Source organism: Stylophora pistillata, chromosome 2 (genome assembly GCF_964205215.1).
Source record: "Stylophora pistillata chromosome 2, jaStyPist1.2, whole genome shotgun sequence".
Classification (NCBI taxonomy): domain Eukaryota; kingdom Metazoa; phylum Cnidaria; class Anthozoa; order Scleractinia; family Pocilloporidae; genus Stylophora; species Stylophora pistillata.
In genome coordinates, this window is record NC_142520.1 from 49,040,746 (window position 1) to 49,059,389 (window position 18,644).

The 18,644-nt window shown below is 40.2% G+C and overlaps 1 protein-coding gene across 2 annotated transcripts; it reads left to right on the forward strand.

Annotated features, from left to right (window-relative positions):
• Positions 1 to 646: 646 nt before the first annotated feature.
• On the forward strand, positions 647 to 15,700 carry LOC111347385 (uncharacterized). 2 transcript variants are annotated; one of them, XM_088748081.1, is made up of 5 exons: positions 647 to 1,553; positions 3,139 to 3,873; positions 4,351 to 4,626; positions 4,984 to 5,147; positions 14,764 to 15,700. In XM_088748081.1, exons 1-5 carry the CDS (start codon positions 1,322 to 1,324, stop codon positions 15,421 to 15,423), a joined length of 2,067 nt encoding a protein of 688 aa, XP_088604207.1. In that variant the 5' UTR covers positions 647 to 1,321; the 3' UTR covers positions 15,424 to 15,700. The 2 variants fall into 2 exon arrangements, with proteins under 2 accessions (XP_088604207.1, XP_088604208.1); XM_088748082.1 differs by having other exon boundaries at positions 4,984 to 5,075.
• The last annotated feature ends 2,944 nt before the right edge of the window (positions 15,701 to 18,644 follow it).

Sequence of the window (18,644 nt, forward strand, 5' to 3'; positions counted from 1 at the left end):
TCTAATTTCATCACGCGAAATTAATACAGGTCATAGAACACAACGAAACGAGCAGCATATCTTTTTAATCAATCATCATGACAATGAGGTCAATACAGTAACTTCCTTTGGGTCCAAATGAAAAAATGAAAAGAAAAAAAAAATCTACGCCATTACATTGAAGTTCAGGTCAACTGGCAGGTTTCCAGCCTTCACTTGGCTTAACTTTAAGCGTATCGCGTTTACGATTAACTCAGCCTTCAAATTTAGGATTAAAATAAACTAGAAAATTTAGCGATATCATTCGCACGGGAAGTGCAGATCTTCAGCGGAAGAAGGCGAGTCAGTTCTCTCTAAAGTTTACTATTGATGTTGTTTACCAGAAGACCCTAATGGTCGTGAGAAGCTACGATGGACACTACAAAGAAAGCTTGCACAAAGTCTACAGACGTCGTTTTTCAAAAGAGCTCATCGGCTCATTGGAATTTTCTTTTATTTCAATTCTACTGGTTGTTGCGCTGAACTTGAGAATGGAGGTCATCAAGAAGCGAACGGATATGAACGAGTGGTGGGGGGAAGGGGCATTTCCTAGTAATACGCTTGTGGGGATGTGGATGGCGTCGCATTTTCACTACTGGATTGACTAAAATGAAATTGCATCTTCAATTGTGAATTTCAATGCTCCATTCCATATCTTGCTCGTTGTAACTTCATTAACAAAGACAAAAATATACACTTCCAAACTTAATTTTCAAGGAGGTTCAGTCCTGTTTTCGTAGTCTAACAAGGGAAACTTTTTAATTTCCTCTTTAACCTGTTAGACTATTCAATAACATCTCTATGTGACTATTCAAAAACGCACTTTTTTCTACTTTCAATTATTATTCAGATGTTTTTGTACGTTGATTGAAATATTTATATGTGTAATATCATATATCTCGAAATTTACTTTTCGAAATTAATGCAGGTCACAGTAGACAACGGAAAACGGAACATTCCTTTTTAATCGATTGTCATGTCAACGAGGTCAATAAAACAACTCTCTTTGAGTCCACATAAAAAATAATAAAAGAAAAATAAAAAATTCTAGGTGAAACATACACTATGCATTTATATTCAACTTGAGGTCAACTGGCAGGTTCTCGGCTTCCAATCGTAAGCGTGTAATATTTACAAGTAACTCAGCCGCGACAGAGGAATAAGATAAACAGGAAACTTTAGCCACGTCACATCAGTCACACGAGAAGTTTAAATCTTCAGCGGAAGAAAATAAGTCAGTTCTCTTAAAGGTAGTTTACAATCGTTATTCTCCAGAAGACCCAAAAAGTCTCCAAAAGCTGCAATGGACACTACAAAGGAAGCTCGCACAAAACGTACAGACGACGTTTTTCGAAAGAGCGCATCAGTTCTTTCTTTCATTTCAATCCTACTGATTGTTGCGCTGTTCTTGAGAATGGAGATGATCAACAAGCGAACGGAAATGAACGAACTGCGTATTTTAGCTGTTGAAAGTCGCATGAAGATGACAAATAAAGCAGATGAAAACGTCGAGAACAAGCCAAAAACGTTCATAGGTAGGCAAAAAACAATTCATCTTGATCCAGACAGCTTTGAAGTTTGACATGAATTAGTTCGGCTTTTACAATTAGATTCCTTTCGAGACAGAATATGAAATAAAAAAAAAAAAAATTGCTAAACTGCCTTTAAATGGTAAAAGGGGGTAGTTTCTAAAGAAATTGTGGTGCTGTGTTGGTGGAAGTAACAAGGTAATTTTGTAATATCAACTAAGTTTAAATTGTAAATTGGCCACCGTAAAGAGTTAAAAAGCTGACGTTTCGAGCGTTAGCCCTTCGTCAGAGCGTCTTCGTTCTGACGAAGGGCTAACGCCCGAAAAGTCGGCTTTATAACTCCTTACTGTGGCCAATTTGCAATTTCAACTTAGGTGATATTACCAAATTGTCTTTAAATGGTGTTTATTGATGAGCTCCAAAAGTTTTGCTGTGTACTGTGAACGTTTTAATATTATGAAGATCATTATAGGCTGTAGTCAAACGAAAAGCATCATTTTCAGTAAAAAAATCATCATTTCGCCTGGATGAATAGGTCTGTATTTGCTGTACAGTGGGAGTATGATCTTAACTTATTCATCTGAAGACTGCAAAAAATAGTATATGAAATTAAAAAGCTGAAAAGGACGATCAAATTGGTCACATCTAACTGTTCCTGACTTGTAATACTTCCCTTTTTCATGTAAAGATAGGATTATAATATGACTAGTAGAATATAACACTCCATACCTTCTACGGGTTATACATATACATGACTTGACGAATTAAAATCACTTTGCTTTAAATCAGGGATCCACTGAGATGGGGCTGTCTAAATAGTCCACAATGAAATCTTGAGAGAGGATTGCTCTAAGTGGTTATGAGCTTATCGATAAACTCAGAAAATGAATGACAAATGTATGCTAAGTGCAAAATTCAAACGTGCGTGACCATTCACTTAGGTGCGTTACTCTTGATTTAAAATTTGCGCCTTGATCACGCTTGATCATACTTTTAGTTTCTCGTTTGTCAACGTATAATATATCAGTGTTGCTTTATTACGGCAAGTCAGTTTCATTGTAAATCATCAGGTATTTCTCTCTGCCCGTTCACTTTGATAGGAGGAAATATCTGTAAGTCGTTGGTCCTTTTTTCGTTTTTATTCTAATGGTCGATTTCCTTATATTTATTACAATTATAGCGGTAATTTTTCCTTTTTAGTCGAGTTATCATTTTCATCATCATCTTCAACGTAATCGGATGCGTTCAATTTACTCATTTGAATGTGAACGTAGAATAATTGTTCTCTTTATAAAAATCACCTCCCTGTCGAATGCTTGACCAACATCGCTCAATGCCTAAAAGGGAACTCCCCCCTCCCCCCCCCCCCCTGAAAACTACGTCATCCCCACAAAATCCTCCGACCCCACCCCAGGCGATGCCTAACGATTGGTTTCTGAGAGATCTGCTCTGTTCACATCTGAAAGGCGATAATTTCTGATATAGAATTAAATTGTTTTGACAATGAAAGACTAGGTCCTACATGAATAAATGTTTTTTTTTTTTTTTTCTGATAGTATTTGAAACTTTTTTCCGCTTGTCTGATACACAGATTTTGAAGGTGTAATGAGGAAACATCCTGTGGATCATTACAAAAGGAAGAAAAGAAGTAATGCTCTAAGTCCAACTGTAGGAACAATAAATTTACAACAAGTCCGGAAGGAAATAAATAACAAGCTCAGTGAAGTTTGTAAATCCTCAGACAGTATATGCCAGGCAGGACCTCCAGGACCACCAGGGGCCCTTGGATATCCCGGATATAAGGGAGAGAAAGGGGCCCCTGGAAAGGAAGGACCACCAGGCCCATCGGGGCCTATCGGGGCTCAAGGCTTGGGTGGCATAAGAGGACCTGTAGGACCTCAAGGAGTAAAGGGAAACAAAGGCGACAAAGGGTCTGTTGGAGGAACTGGGATAAAAGGAGAGACGGGAGCGAAGGGTCTTCAAGGACGAAAAGGATCTATTGGCTCAAAAGGAAATAAAGGCAACAAAGGATCGGTTGGCATTCAAGGACCGAAGGGAGAATGTGTTGTTCCTATGAGAATCAGTGTGTATCCAGTATCTCAGGAAGTTTTTGCAGGCGAGACAGCAATATTTTACTGTTGGGTTCAAGGCCAGACGTCGTCCACGATAACATGGCGTAAACTTGGAGGTGTCTTATCTGATGCTACTATGGAAGAAGGTGCACTTCGAATCAGCAAGGTACAAAGGTCACATGTTGGATCTTACATATGTACAGCTCGCACTGGTCTAGGAATGTTAAGAACAATAAGCAGGCTTCGGATAAAAGGTACGATGTTTCAGTTTAAAGCTCTTTCTAAGTTTAAATTTCCTTGGTCAAAGTCATTGTTGGGTGTTTTCTAGTTGAGTAACGAGGTCATCGTCGGATGCCAAGCAGTCCGTGCCCTTAAACTGAACGTCACAGTATAGCATTTTCCCAACTCATAAGACAACTATTGAAACCGCAAGAAGGGTAATTATATATATAATATCATAGTTATATAGACATAATTATGCAGCCAAAGGCTATGACAAAATTTGGCTAACATTAAAAGATAACTTACAGTAGAATATCGTTTCATTGGGTCTGTATTATTTTATGGTATCATTTTTCTTCATTGTATTTTTTCAATTTTCTCCCAGCAAACACATCGGCATAACACTGCTTCCTTTTACCCCTCAAATGTCACGCCCGTTAACTTAGCTAATTTACTAACCTACTTTAGTACTTACCAATCATATTTACTTGGTCTGCATTTTTATTCAGAGTCACCAAAATTTACAAACAAACCTTCTTCAGAGGTCATTTTGGCGCAAGGAACTACTGCAAGCTTGTGCTGTGAAGCTACAGGTTCTTTGCCTCCCCAAATTGAATGGTACCGAGCCCAAAAACAATCTGTTTCCATCCCGGTTAACCAGGAAGACAGATGTCTCCTAGTTAACACAGATAAAGAAAACGCTGAAGGAGACTACATCTGCCGGGCCACGAGCAGATTAGGATTGGCAGAGACAGTTACCACGGTGATTGCAACGAGATTTATTGGTATGACATTAGTTTTGATAACAGCTTACCTATATCTTGTGTCAACGAGTTCTTGTCATAATAACTGCAGAAGAACAACTAACCAGCAGCTAAAGTAAAAATTTAGTTTATTAATTGAGAAAGCTGTTCAGAAGAATTTCCATAAAACTGATAAGTGCCCTACAAAGAATTATCTCACAAAATAATCGTATTATGTTTAACGCAGTAGTTGTCGAGTTCTTTGGTTTATTTTACAGTTGCTGATTGTAGACCTGCTTTTGAATTGGTAAACTGGACTGTCACCCAACTTACCTCCGTATATACCACAAGTTGCATTTGACTTTCGAAGTCATTCACAATTTGATTCTGTTCTTCTAGGTATTTCATGTCAGTTGATTCGAAGGGATCAAACTGGTTTATCTGACGGGATCTACTATATCCATGATAAAACCACTAAAACGACCTTTGCTGTAAGTATCAACTATGATCAATGGAAGACGACCTGTTTTCCTTCTACGAATCAGCGAGGGAACCAAGCTAATGTATGTAAATCAATTCAATGTTCAAGAAAGCAAAGGCTTGAGCTCGTTCTGTACTATTGGCCATTTCTGCAATACTTTTTTCGTCCATTCCAATTCGCTATAGCTAAAACAAAACTAACAATACAACTGCAAGACTATCTTCGACTTTCGGGTGGAAAACAAGAACAGATATGAAATACGAAAAAGTACAAAAAAGTGAAGTCATCGGCTAATCTATATGAATTCCAGTTACGCCAAAGCCAGCAGGACCATAAAAAAATTTAAAATCTAAAGTCACCTTACACCACCCAACAACAGGAACTTCCTGAGTAGGGGCACTAGCCTGCGTAGTCTGCCGTTTTGTGTGCGTTGACTGTGTGCGCAAAAGCGATGGGCGGCGAATCCGCGTGAGGTTTGGAAAGGGTAACAGTTTTAAACTCGCACGCTGAAATTAGGGTGGTTCTTCAGTCTTTTTTGCGTTCAACACCTAAACGGAAATTTTAAGGTGTCAATCAAATGTTAGGGTTATATCACAAAGGAGTTAAAAGGAACAATTAAGAATACTTTTCGCGAATTAGGGATATGTTAATAGCGAACCTAAGCAAAAGAAAGGTGGATGAAAAGAAACCCTGAGCTGTTTTTTGTCTGAATCTGCGTCACGGAGAGAGCGAACATTTGTTGTAAGGAGAGCTTTGGTCAACGAGAGGATGTTGAAGCCATACCACCCACCAGCTTTTAGCAAGAGTATGATTTTAACGGTTATCGCTCTGAAGAGAAAGGAAATACATAGTATTTTGCTGGACCTTCGGATGATAAAGTGGTGAATAAATTATCCCCGCACGTGAAATCTAATTAAAGAAATTGCTGTTAAGAAGCCTGAAAAAAAGTTTGGCCTTTAAGGTGAATGAAACTTCGGCTTCCCAGGTACTATTTTGGCTCTATTTTACCAACTGAATACCGAAGCCACACACAAGACGCTAGACAAGTTTTATTAAATCCTAATTCATTTAAAGGAATTGCAAAAAGAAGCCAGAAAAAATGCAGGCTTTGACAGAATTCAAACCTGTGCCTCCCAGATACCAGTTGGATGTTCTTAAAAACTGACCCACGAAGCCATGCATTGGAAGCAAGGTTGAAGTTTGTATGTTCATCGTTCAAATCCCCCCAAAGTCTGATTTGTTAACTGCAGTTTGCTTAATTGCAACCAACCTGTGGGGATCATGGCTCTACCTCTGTGAGAAAAAATAGCCGGTTAGTTGCTACAAGCCGTTATTTGATTGGTTGCGTCAGATGGATATCTAAATATGTGCCGAATAAAGCATCGCTCACTCCCATTTCAGAAAGCTTCGCCGCTCGTCGGCTTATGCAAGTAAAACCGTGAAGCACGAACGAAACCGACAACAATGCAGGCTTGTAGTGTCTAAAAGCGAAAAAGTATGCCACAAAAGGCAGCCACGAAGGCGAACAACAACAGTACACAAAGCACACGTTTCTTTAATAATCTTCCCGCGCTCACATTTCCCCGAATGTATACTTTTACAAATACAACCGCCGTCCTAGCATACTACATTCCCTCTCTTTCTTCGCTTAGATAGTTGACCTCGAAAGACAGAAACATTACAAACTTCCAGTTTGTTTAGACACCGTAAAAGTTCAGTTCAAAACCAAATGTTCAAGACAAAAGTCACGCTAAACACAAACATAGCCTTTGCCATTCGGCTCATAAAACAACGTTTCAATGTCACTTATGTAATAACAACGAACAGTAATATTAAAATGCCAATGTCACTAGTTTTAATACAGAACGTAGTCACTCAGAGCATTCGGACGGCTCGTAATTCTGCCGGATCTTCTCACATGCTGCTCAGCTGTAGGTACAGTAGAAGGTACATCTTCTGGTGATGATTCAGCCATTGGTTCTTGATCCTTTGCCATAGGTGGCGTCTCAAGTGACTTAGGTTCAGTCCGTGGTTCAGCGTTCTTTGGTGGCGCTTTCTGCTCTTCTACATCTGGCATATTGAAGGGCTTAATATGCTGAAGGTTGCGTTTGTGCTGGACCCCTTGAGGCGATCGCAACACCACCTGATCCCCTTATCGAGATATCACCTGATATGGTTCATTCTCATAGCAAGGTGACAGACTATTTTCTTTCTTCTTCTCAAGGAGAACACTGTCTCCTTCTCTCACATTTCGATCTCTGGCATGGAACGTCTTGTCCACAAAGTCCTTGTTAGCCTGCTTTCTCTGATTGTCCCGATCACGGACGGCTTGATCGCTCACTTCTAGCTCCTCCTCCTCAACATTGACTAGCTCAGGCATTTTAGTTGTTAGCTTTCTCTTAAACAATAACTCGGTAGGACATCTTTCCTGTGGTTGAATGTGGCGTGGACCTGTACGCCAAAAGGAACCTGTTTAGCTCCTCTCTCCAACTCTTTCCTTCTCCTTCGGCTGCTCTCGTGGACTTCAGAAGCGACCTGTTTTGCCTCTCTACCTCACCATTAGCTCTTGGTGATAGAGGTGTTGTGTAACGGTCTTCAATCCCCATTTGATTCAAGTAATCTTCTACTTCTTTAGATACAAGATTTAAGCCATTGTCGGTACGCAGATCTTTAGACAACCCATGTCTGGCAAATTGGGCATCCAAGCAATGGATGATGGTTTGGCTGGAAGTTGTTCGGATAACATCAACTTCTATCCACCGGCTGTAATAATCAACGAGAACTAAAAAATGTTCTCCAGAAGGTAACGGACCAATTAGATCCACAGCTACTTCTTCCCATGGTTGTTTGGGTAATGCTGTTGACCTCAGTGGTGGGGGTGGAACGTTCTTTGTACCCATCTGGCACCCGTAACACTCTCCACATCTTTTCTCGGCATGACGATCCATAGCAGGCCACCATACCTTCGTTCTAAGTCTCTCCTTTGTCTTTATGACTCCTTGGTGCCCCTCGGGTGCCAAACTGACGAATCTCCTGCGAAGTGCTTAAAGTATAACAATTCTTGTCCCCCGGAGAATTACATGCCCAAATAAAAGTCAACTCATTGCGCACTGGCAAATACTGCTTTGGGGCATTGTCCGATTTCTCTTCGATGAGGCAATTCCTGATTGCTTGCAACTCAGAGTCTTGTGGTGAGACTTGATTAATCTCTTTGATTCTCAATGCAGCAGGGACAGCATGTAGAGCTATCATGCGTATATATCCAGCATCTGCTACGGACTTGTCTGAAGCAGGTATCTTTGTCAGTCGGGAAAGGGCATCTGCGATGTTTTTTTTTTTCTTGAAGGCACATAGCAAACTTGATAGTTGTACGGTTGTAAACGCATAACCCAGTGCTCTATTCTGACTGAAGTTTTAGACTTCCTTGAGTAGATGACTTTAAGTGCTTCATGGTCTGTCACCAGATCAAACTGTGGAAGCCCGCGCAAGTAGAGGTGGAAGCGTCCACACGCCCAGACCAAGGCTAGTGCTTCCTTTTCTGTCTGACTATAACGACGCTCCAATTGACTCAAACTACGACAAGCATAACAGACGGCACGGCTTTACCAATTTATTTCTTGCACCAGCACGGCGCCAAGCCCAACAGGACCTGTATCAGCAATAACACGGGTGGGTGTGTCCTAATCGAAGTAAGCTAGGACTGGTGTACTTTCAACAAGACTCTTCAATCTCTGATATGATTGCTCCTTCTCCTTGCCCCACACGAACGGTTCCCCTTTCCTTGCAAGTTTTCTGAGGGGATCAGTAGTGGTAGCAAAATCTGGTATAAACCTGGCACTGAATCCAACGAGCCCCAAGAAGCTACGGACTTCTGAGGGTGTCTGAGGCTGACTTGCCTCTGCAATGCCTCTGACTTTTTCCTCCGTTGGGCCGATGCCATGTTTGCTCAGAAAAAGACCCATGAATACCACTTTAGTCATTCGGAAGGTGCACTTTTCAGCATTCAAAGTCAGCTGCTTCTCAATAAGACGTTGCAACACACTGTGTAAGTTCTTATCGTGTTTCTCAGTGTCTCGACCATGAAATATGAGATCATCTGCTATGTTTGACACCCCTTGTAGACCCGCCATTGACTGGATGATGATATGCTGGTACTTCTCTGGTGCGGCTTATACACCAATACTCAGACGTTTGTGGCGGAATATACCATCATGGGTGGCAATAGCAGTGATATCCCTTGAATCAGGATCCAACTCAATTTGGTGAAAACCCCACCTTAAATCTAACTTGGAGAAAACACCACTCCCATTAAGACTTTCACGGACTTCATCTGTGGTTGGTATAGGCAATCTTTTTCAAATAATGCCCTCGTTGGCTCTCTGCATATCGACACACAACCTTATGTCCCCGGACGGTTTGAATTAGGCGCAACAACGACTGGCCTTACCCACACCGTAGGCCCCTCGACTTCCTCAATTATGTCCTTTTCAAGGAGTTCGTTAACCTTGGAAGTTACTTTGTCCTTTACAGAAAAACGTACTCGTTGCATTTTTTTAAACACTGGAGTTGCACTGGGGTCAATGTAAACTGATAATATTTTAGCTTTCCAATTCCCTGGAATACACTGGGGTATTTTGCTTTGAGTTTTCCCATGAAGGTATCATCAACAGTGTTACAGTCTCCTGTCCCGAGAGTTCCCGAGAGATCCACACGAAGGAATCCAAGATCTGTGGCGGACGAATATCCCAGCAAACAACGCCAAGATTCAACAGCAATGAAATCAGCCACAACCTTTGCTTTGGGTACGGAAACTTCTGTCTGAAACTGGCCCTCAATTTTAAGTTCTCGACCCCCATAAGCATACAATCTCTTTACACAAGGTTTTAATTCAATTTTGAGCCCCTGATACTTAAGTTCCTGCAGTGTGTCTTTACTGATGAGGTTACTTGCAGAACCTGAATCAATCAACACATCTCAGCTGATTCCAACAATCTTAACTGAGATAACGGGCTCAGCGAAATTTGACATAGCACATGTCTGTTCTTCTATAGTAAAAGCAAAACTGTCATCCTCACCTGACTCGTTACAATGATACTCAACATGATTGGCCTGTTTCCCCTTACCATGACGCTGCTGTCCACCTCCCCTTGTTGGGTGTTCAATCAATCAATCAATACTTTATTTACCCACGTAGCGTCAAGGAGCTCATAGAGCTCGTTCAAAGTACGTACGTGCCTCTAAGATTAAGAATCTAAAAAACCTAATACATACTGTCAAGACCTAATTGATTAGAAATTGAAATAACTAACAATTAATATTAAAATTTAAGTTTGTACAGTAAAATTCAAAGTCACTTAAATACAGATATAAAATGGTAAAGCAATAGCTTAAATAATTTAAAATTAAGATCAAAAACTAAGTTTGTACAATGAAATTGAGAGTCACTTAAATACAAGTATAAAATGGAGAAGCAGCTAAAGTTTCAATTTTCTCAATAGCTTCTTAAAAAGGATGATATTATCAGCCAGTTTTACACTTGTAGGTAATCCATTCCACAGCTGCGCACACGTATAAATGAAAGATGTTTTCATAAAATTTCAATTAAATTTCGGTGCGTACAAATTCATGCCGGTTCCTCTCAGATTGTTTCCCTAAAACTAAAAAGAAACTCTGATATCTTTGGGACCGTCGTTATGCAAACATTTATATAACAGAATAGGGGATTGTTGCTTCCTTCTCTGGTCTAACGTTTCCATATTCAAGATTCGCAGCAATTCATCATAAAGGGTAGACTTGCGATAACCTAGAAGTAATCTAAGAATGTATTAGTTGGCATCTTCTAGCCGATTCGCTTGCACTTTCCCCAATCCAAGAAATAGTGGGCAACAGTATTCAAAATGAGGGAGGATGAAAGTTTTATAGAGCCTTAACGTAAGATTGCCAGTGACAAAACGCCTGATTCTCCTAAGTGCGCCACTTTTAGCGTATACCTTTTGAAGCTATTTAGTAATGTGATCCTTGAAAAATAGCATGCTATCAAGTTCAACGCCAAGTATTTTGATACATGGCAGTGTCCCAATGACAGTGCTATGTATGGCCAGGTCGTAACTGTACTTAAAGGGACCAATGGGTTCTGCTTGCGTCTTTGTGTTGTTGATCACCAGATGATTCTCTCCAAACCACGATGATAACCGCTCAAGACCATTATTCACTACAAATTCGAGAACCAAGGGCGAGACGTCCGAGGCATACATAGTTGTGTCGTCGGCGTATAACCTTAGACGTACATCCGGTATGGCGCAGTTCAAGTCATTTATATCAATGTTAAACAACAGCGGTCCGAGGAGGGACCCTTGGAGGACGCCCACCATTACGTCTGAGTAGCTGGAGCAAACACCGGACAGCTTAACTCGCTGTCTTCGCCCCAACAAATCGGAAGAAAACTTTTTTTTCTGCAGACGGAGAGAAGCCATACGTTTTTAATTTAGCCAATAGGAAGTTATGGTTAATAGAATCAAATGCTTTGGACAGGTCCACTGCCACGGCTATAACTGCCTCCCTTTTGTCAAGGCGTCGCCCCCAGTCCTCAGTCATCTTCAAGAGTGCGGTGCAACAAGAGTGTTTCTTCAATAACCCAGATAGATTCGGAGAAAGATGTTCATGGAAAGCGCCCTACAGTTGGTCAAACATAACCTTCTCGTGCACTTTACAAATGGCGGTAAGAATGGAAAGACGATAATTTTCTTTGCGTGTATCCTCACCTTTTTTAAATACAGGTGTCAAGTTCCTACCCTTCCATTCGGTTTGCCATGATTGGTTCATAATCAGATAGTTTATCAGCTGTGTTATCTCCTCCGTTAGGATGGGAGCAGCGAGCCTTAAGAGACGCGGTGAAATTCCATCTACGCCAACAGCCTTCCGGGGATTTAGATTGTCTAAGATTTAACGAACATAGCCGCAGCTCACAGGCTGGAAGACAAACTGATCTAGCAGCATTTTGCTAGCAATTAGATTTACACTTCGATGATCGTTGAAGTCATTTTCACGGTGATCTGTTGAAACTATACTGGCGAAATAGCTATTAAATATTTCCACCACCTGCCTGGGTTCCGTCGTGACCACACCGTTCTCAACAAGAGTTATGTTACTTAGTTTATTTATGCCAGAGTTAGGAAGAAGAGGCTTCATTTTCTTCCAAAATTCACCAGGATGTTTCGCTGCCGATGCCGTGTCGTAACAGAATTTACTTATTCCTTTGCGCTTAAGTGAAGTTACTTTATTACGCTTTTTCTTATAAGCAATCCATGTATTGTCCTTTGGGTTTTTTCTGTACCTTTTGAAAAGCCTGTTTCGCAGAGCAATTTCACGTTGGATTTGAGGTGTGATCCAAGGAAGCTGATTACCGCTCACCCATTTTCTCTTAATAGGTGCGTGTCTATCAAGAACGTCTTTAAACAGATTGCTCCAATGACCCCATACATCATTCACATCCGAGAAACAATAAGCCGTCCCCCAAGGAATTTCACTTAGGTCCGCCAAGAACTTCTCGTGATCAAAATGCTTCATGCTGCGGTGTTCAACAAAGCGTGGTTTTGGACGTGGAATTTTGTTTTTGCTACAACAAACACCAAGTCGTGGTAGCTCAAACCAAGGTGCAAATTGCCTGAAGCTACAAATCGCTCATTATAACTTGTAAGAATGACATCGAGAAGGCTCTTTGTTTTGTCAGTAACGCGTGCCGGTTTCGTGATTTTATTACCAAGGCAAAACCGATCACAAAAGTCGACCAGGTTTCTGTTTGCAGTCCGGTCCTCAGCAATACTGACATACATATCTCGCGTAATGACCATATTTACCACTGTAGCGGCAAGCGAACATCAAGGCCAAATGAAGCGCCGAGAAAATCGCGTCCGGAGAAAATAGCATCCAAACCAGGGGATACGTTACGAAGACTTAGCTTTAATCAATCTCATAAACTGTAAGCGAATTAAAAAGGGAGACTTGTATAACCAATTGTACTCAATTAAACACGTGGTGACTCAACAGCGTAAATAAATCTAACATAGTGAAAAGAACTAATAAATGAACTAAGTGCCACGGCAAACACAAAATATACTAACAAATAAAGACGAAAGAGCTTGCTCGAAACGAGATAAAGGAAAACTATTACAAGAAATAGCCTCTTGACGATACAAGGCGGCGAGTAAATAATACACACAAAGGCATAAGATATAAAAAAAGAAACGCTACCTTCAAAAATGGAGCAAGCTACAAAAGTGAAAACAAACGAATATAACTTACATATCGGTCCCTATACGCCGGCGGCTTGATACCAAAACTTAAGAGGTAAACTTAGGATGGACGCCGGATGATGAACAGTGAACAGTAAAAGAGCGTACGATGCAACAACTAAAAATCAGCGGGAGAGAAAAACTATCCAAAAGGAATCAAATGGCAAAAAGGCCAACTGTAACTGAAATGTAACACGAATTCAAAGTCACGTATTAAAAGTCACGCATTTACAACTACACTTGCTTCACTTGCGACCTCGGGCTGGACAATTTTTACTTTGGGCAAAATGACCCTCTTTACCACAGTTGAAACAACCGCTTTCCCCTCTGTCTCCACGCCCAGCACTTTCTTCAGCTGCATGAGTACCTGCTCCAGGTTCTTGGCTTGGTGTGGCCATTTGACTTGCCCGCTCGTGTGAGGCTTCCCAGTTTCGAACTTTATCCATTGCTGCTTCCAGAGTAATATTAACGACCTCCAATAGCTTCTTCTTTAGCTCAACATCAGGCAACTTTTCAATCAATTGATCCCCAAAATTATCTTCCAAAGTTGGACCAAAATTACGATTACGAGCTTGTTTACGTAAACGAGCCATTCACTTATCGGCAGTCTCTCCCTTTGTCGGCGTAAGTTGACGAAAGACATGACGCTCGTACGTAACATTGTCCTGGGCTCGAAAATGAGCATCCAACTTTCGCATACACACCACATACTCATTATCCTCGTTAGCATTCAGTGGTCCAGGATCTGGAATATCTTCGTAAATATCTTGTACTTCCATACCTGCTAAATGAAGTAACTGAGCTGTTTTCCGAGAAGGATTCATAATTCCCTTGCCATCGATGTAATACTGATACGATCGTTTTCCCTGTCGCCATCGTTCCGCGACTTAAGAGGAAGAACCTGTAAAATCCAGAGGCGAAAGCGCTCTTTCTACTGCATTCCACCTCCTCGTCGCCAATTTGTAGTGGTCTAAAAGCGAAAAAGTATACCACAAAAGGCAGCCACGAGGGCGAACAACAACAGTACACACATTACACGTTCTTTAACAATCTTTCCGCGCTCACACTTCCCCGGATGTACGCTTTTACATATACAACCGCTGTCCTAGCTTACTACAAGACTATTGGCATGGGGCAATTTCAGACAGGTGGTTGCCTGACTCGCCGTCAATGTACTAGCTGTATACTGTTTCGAGCCGACGGGTGCTCATACAAAAAAACTAAAAATGTTAGCCGATACGTTTTGACTTGTCAAGCTTAATGTCTTGTGTGCTTATTTCAGCGATGGAAATAGAATTAAAATAAAAAGTAAAATTTGAATGGTTGAAAAAAATATTTGAAAAATTCCCTTTTTCAATGGTTCGGTATCCGTTAATCACTTTTATTTTTCTTTTAACATTACTGTAGGTCTACTGTGACATGACAACAGACGGTAAAGGTTGGACTCTTATTGCCCGATTCTCAAATTATGATGTCAAGAACTGGATGGCTGATACCGGATATTGGTGGTACGACAAGAAAGTTGCCACGGGAAAGACAAATAGTCCCTTCGCAAACGCTGATATGATCTCACCAGCATTTTGGTTGATCGGAGGAAGCGAATTTAAGATCACGCGCAGTGACGACTCCAGCCACACCCCTCTGTTACAGACCACAGGTAACTGTTTGGGTGGAAAAACATTTCGCTATAAAATCACAAGTTATGGCGACTTTAGAAATGGTAAATCCTGGGCCAAGGATCAGTGTCTGGGAAGTTGCACGGCTCAATATGGCGGACAGTACAAGTCAACACAGGGGTTTAAACAGGCTGAGTGCAGTGGAAACATCCAAAGCTCCCACAAGATCGGCTTCTGGTGTGACTGGAGTACTGGTGATGGATCAGTGATGATGATTGGTGGCGGAGGAAGTAGCTGTGAACGTGCTGATCATGGGATTGGAATCACAGAAACTGGCGATGCTTCTTTTATTGACTTGGGAGGCAGCGAGACTGAATATGACTTTGGTTATGATGCTACCAGATGGAACGCTCCGTCACATTCCTATTCGTTCAACTTATGGATCCGTTGAAAATAGTCAGCTCTTCATTTTTGAAACTTAGTTTAGAGCTGAAGAACTTTATAGAAGATGAATTTATTCATTTCACGTCACATTGTAGTTCAAGTTAGATGCAACGCTTTAATCTTTAAACATCCTATGATATGTACAAGCAACAAATTAATTGCCATAATGATTAGAACTCGTCGGGAAAATCCAATTTAGTAGAATTTATCCATCTTTTCAAGGAAATGTGAAGTATTCATTGATCATTGTTTAATGATGTCCGATATTAAATATGCAAGATATGTTTCATGTTTTAATCAGTTATTTCATCAAGAAATTTCTGAAGCTATATCGAGCACTACATGTTTTATTAAATTGGCAGAAACAATTAAGAGCAGATCCGTGCAAGAATCTAACAAAGTCGCAAATCCTCGGCAAAGCTGAAAAAAATCAAATTCACTCGTCTTTTGCATATAGATAGCCTTTATGAATGCCACGTAGTTTTTTCATTGAAATACCAGGTAATTCCTGAGCAAAACGATGGAAGCCGTTTTCAACTTGAGCACAATTTGGCGATCCCAAACACGTGCAAACTAGGTTGAAATCGGTGATGATTCACTTGACTCGCTTGTCAAAACTGCTGCGCTAGAATAAGCTGTCATAGATCCAATTTGTTGTATAACTTGTCATGGTCTAAACATTATGATTCCATAAACATTAGATTTATTTGAGTATTCAAGAGAAGTAAAGAAGTTCTGGTTCTCCCGTGCTTCGTAAAACGGTAGACGAAAAATAACGATAATTCTAAGCGTGTGCCTTTGTTTAGAATTTCGTTAGATTAAGAATGACAATACACGAGTTAACGATCTTTTAAAATATGTAAAGTTTACTTTGGGGAAATAAACGTGGGATTTTTAAATTAAGAATTTGTTGAAAATCGTTAACGAAATACATAAAGTCGAAAACGTCATGTATGTGTGACCATTACAAAACCAAAATTGTTTTTGTTCTAGAAATCCTGGCAACTTAAATGCGTAAAGAACAATGCAGATATACTGACTTCAACTTACATATGATAATCTCGAGTTTTTAAAGTGCTTCACTTTACCGTTTATTTAGTTTCATTCGTGAGATTTATCAGGACCACAGTAGCCCGCCGCTGCAGCCATCATCAAAACCGTCTTAGTTTTCGACGAATTCTTCGTAGCTCACTTTTCACATTTGTAATCTTTTTTCTGTTAATAGCTATCTTTAAAATAAGGAACGGAGAATGAGGAATGGGGAATGGGAAATGAGAAATCTTTAAAATAGAGAATCTTTAGAAGCGGGAATCTTTAAAACAGGAAATCTTTACAAACGGGAATCTCTAAAATGGAGAATCTTTAAAAGCGGAAATCTTTAAAACGGGAAATATGTAAAAGCAGGAATCTTTCAAACGAGAAATCTTTAAAAGCGGGAATCTTTAAAACGGGAAATATATAAAAGCAAGAGTCTTTCAAACGGGGAATCTTTAAAAGCGAGAATCTTTAATTTAAAACGGGGAATCTTTAAAAGCGGTATTCTCAGAAAACGGGAAATATATAAAAGCAGAAATCTTTCAAAAAAGAATCCTTTAAAAGCGGGAATCTTTAGAAAGAGGAATCTTTAAAAGCGGGAACCTTTGAAACGGGGAATCTTTAAAAGCGGGAATCTTAACAAACGAGGAATCTTTAAAAGCGGGAATCTTTTTTTAAGATTCCCCCTACAGAGGGAATATTTAAAAGCGGGAGTCTTTAATAACGAACATTTTTTTTTTTTTCCGGTGGGTGGCAGTGGCACTCGATTATTACTACTCTTTTTTTATTAGCATAAACGGTAAGTCAGCCATCAGCCCTATAAGTAATTATGATTGAATACTCTGATTACATCGTTTTTCGGTATTATCCACAGGTTCAAATAACAGCCGGCTGCCGGCGGCAGCCTGAGCTTTTAACACACTTGCTGGTAAGTTTTCGTCAAAGAACTAGTATTTTTATAGTAAATATTTTGCTTATTGATGGTCGAACTGAAGTCGCTGTCCTTTTATGGTGAACATTTCATGTCAGACTACATATAAAGCAGCCAAGAAATGTTTTAAAAACTTTTTGGAGACTTAAATGAGCTAACCGCCTCCTGGTTAGCTCAATTGGTTAGAGCGCCGGATTGTGTTGAGCGGGAGGTCGAGGGTTCGAGCCCCGGCCGGACCAATACTCATGGTCTTAAAATAACTGAGGAGAATTTGCTACCTTTCTATAACATCAATAAAATGGTTAAATATTCTAGTCTTCTCGGATAAGGACGAATAAATGGAGGTCCCGTCTCCTGCAGGGTTAGGGGTAGGAGACGTTAATTTCCCACACACGAGATTACTGTGTGATGGATGTCCTCCCCTGGGGTGGGATGTGTGGGGGAAAAGGTGAGGTCGTTACATGGACTAAAGCGGCTGCCAGAGGCGCCTGATAATGCTGACGTCCGATCTCAACCTTAGTAACACTGTAGACCTTGGCAATTCAGCCTATGCTGCTATTAAGGTATCGAATCATTCACTTTCACTTTCACTTTCACTTTCACTTTCAAGTTTCGAAATTTGAAGCGTGCTAGAAGGAGCTAGTATTTTGGCTATCTTTAAAATAGGGAATAGGGAAAGAGGGAATGAGGAATGGGGAATGGAAATGGGAAATGTTTAAAATGGGAAATCTTTAAAATGGGGAATCTTTAAAAGCGGGAATCTTTCAAATGGGGAATCTTTAAAAGCGGGAATCTTTAAAAGCGAAAATCTTTAAAAGCGGGAATCTTTAAAAGCGGGAATCTTTAAAAGCGGGAATCTTTAAAAGCGGGAATCTTAAAAATGGTTTACCTTTAAAGGGGAGAATCTAAAACGGGCAAGTCTTTGATATGGGGAATCTTTCAAATGGAGAGCCTTTAAGAGCAGGAATCTTTAGAAAGGGGTAAGTTATATAGGTCTTTTGAAGAGTTAAATGCTCGGTCGAAATATTCATCAAGCAAAAGATATAAAAATCTACTTTATTCATGATTTGAAGTTTGCTTTATAAATCTTAAACATAAAATTATCAACTATATTTAATACTTTTATTTTCAACACGTGCGCACTTAATACCATGCTAAAAAATGTACTTGCAAAGGTTCTTATACGGAACTGAAACAAACGAATTTAAAAGTATGCCAACATCAACTCAACGGTAATTAATTAACCTTAGTATGGTTTGGAA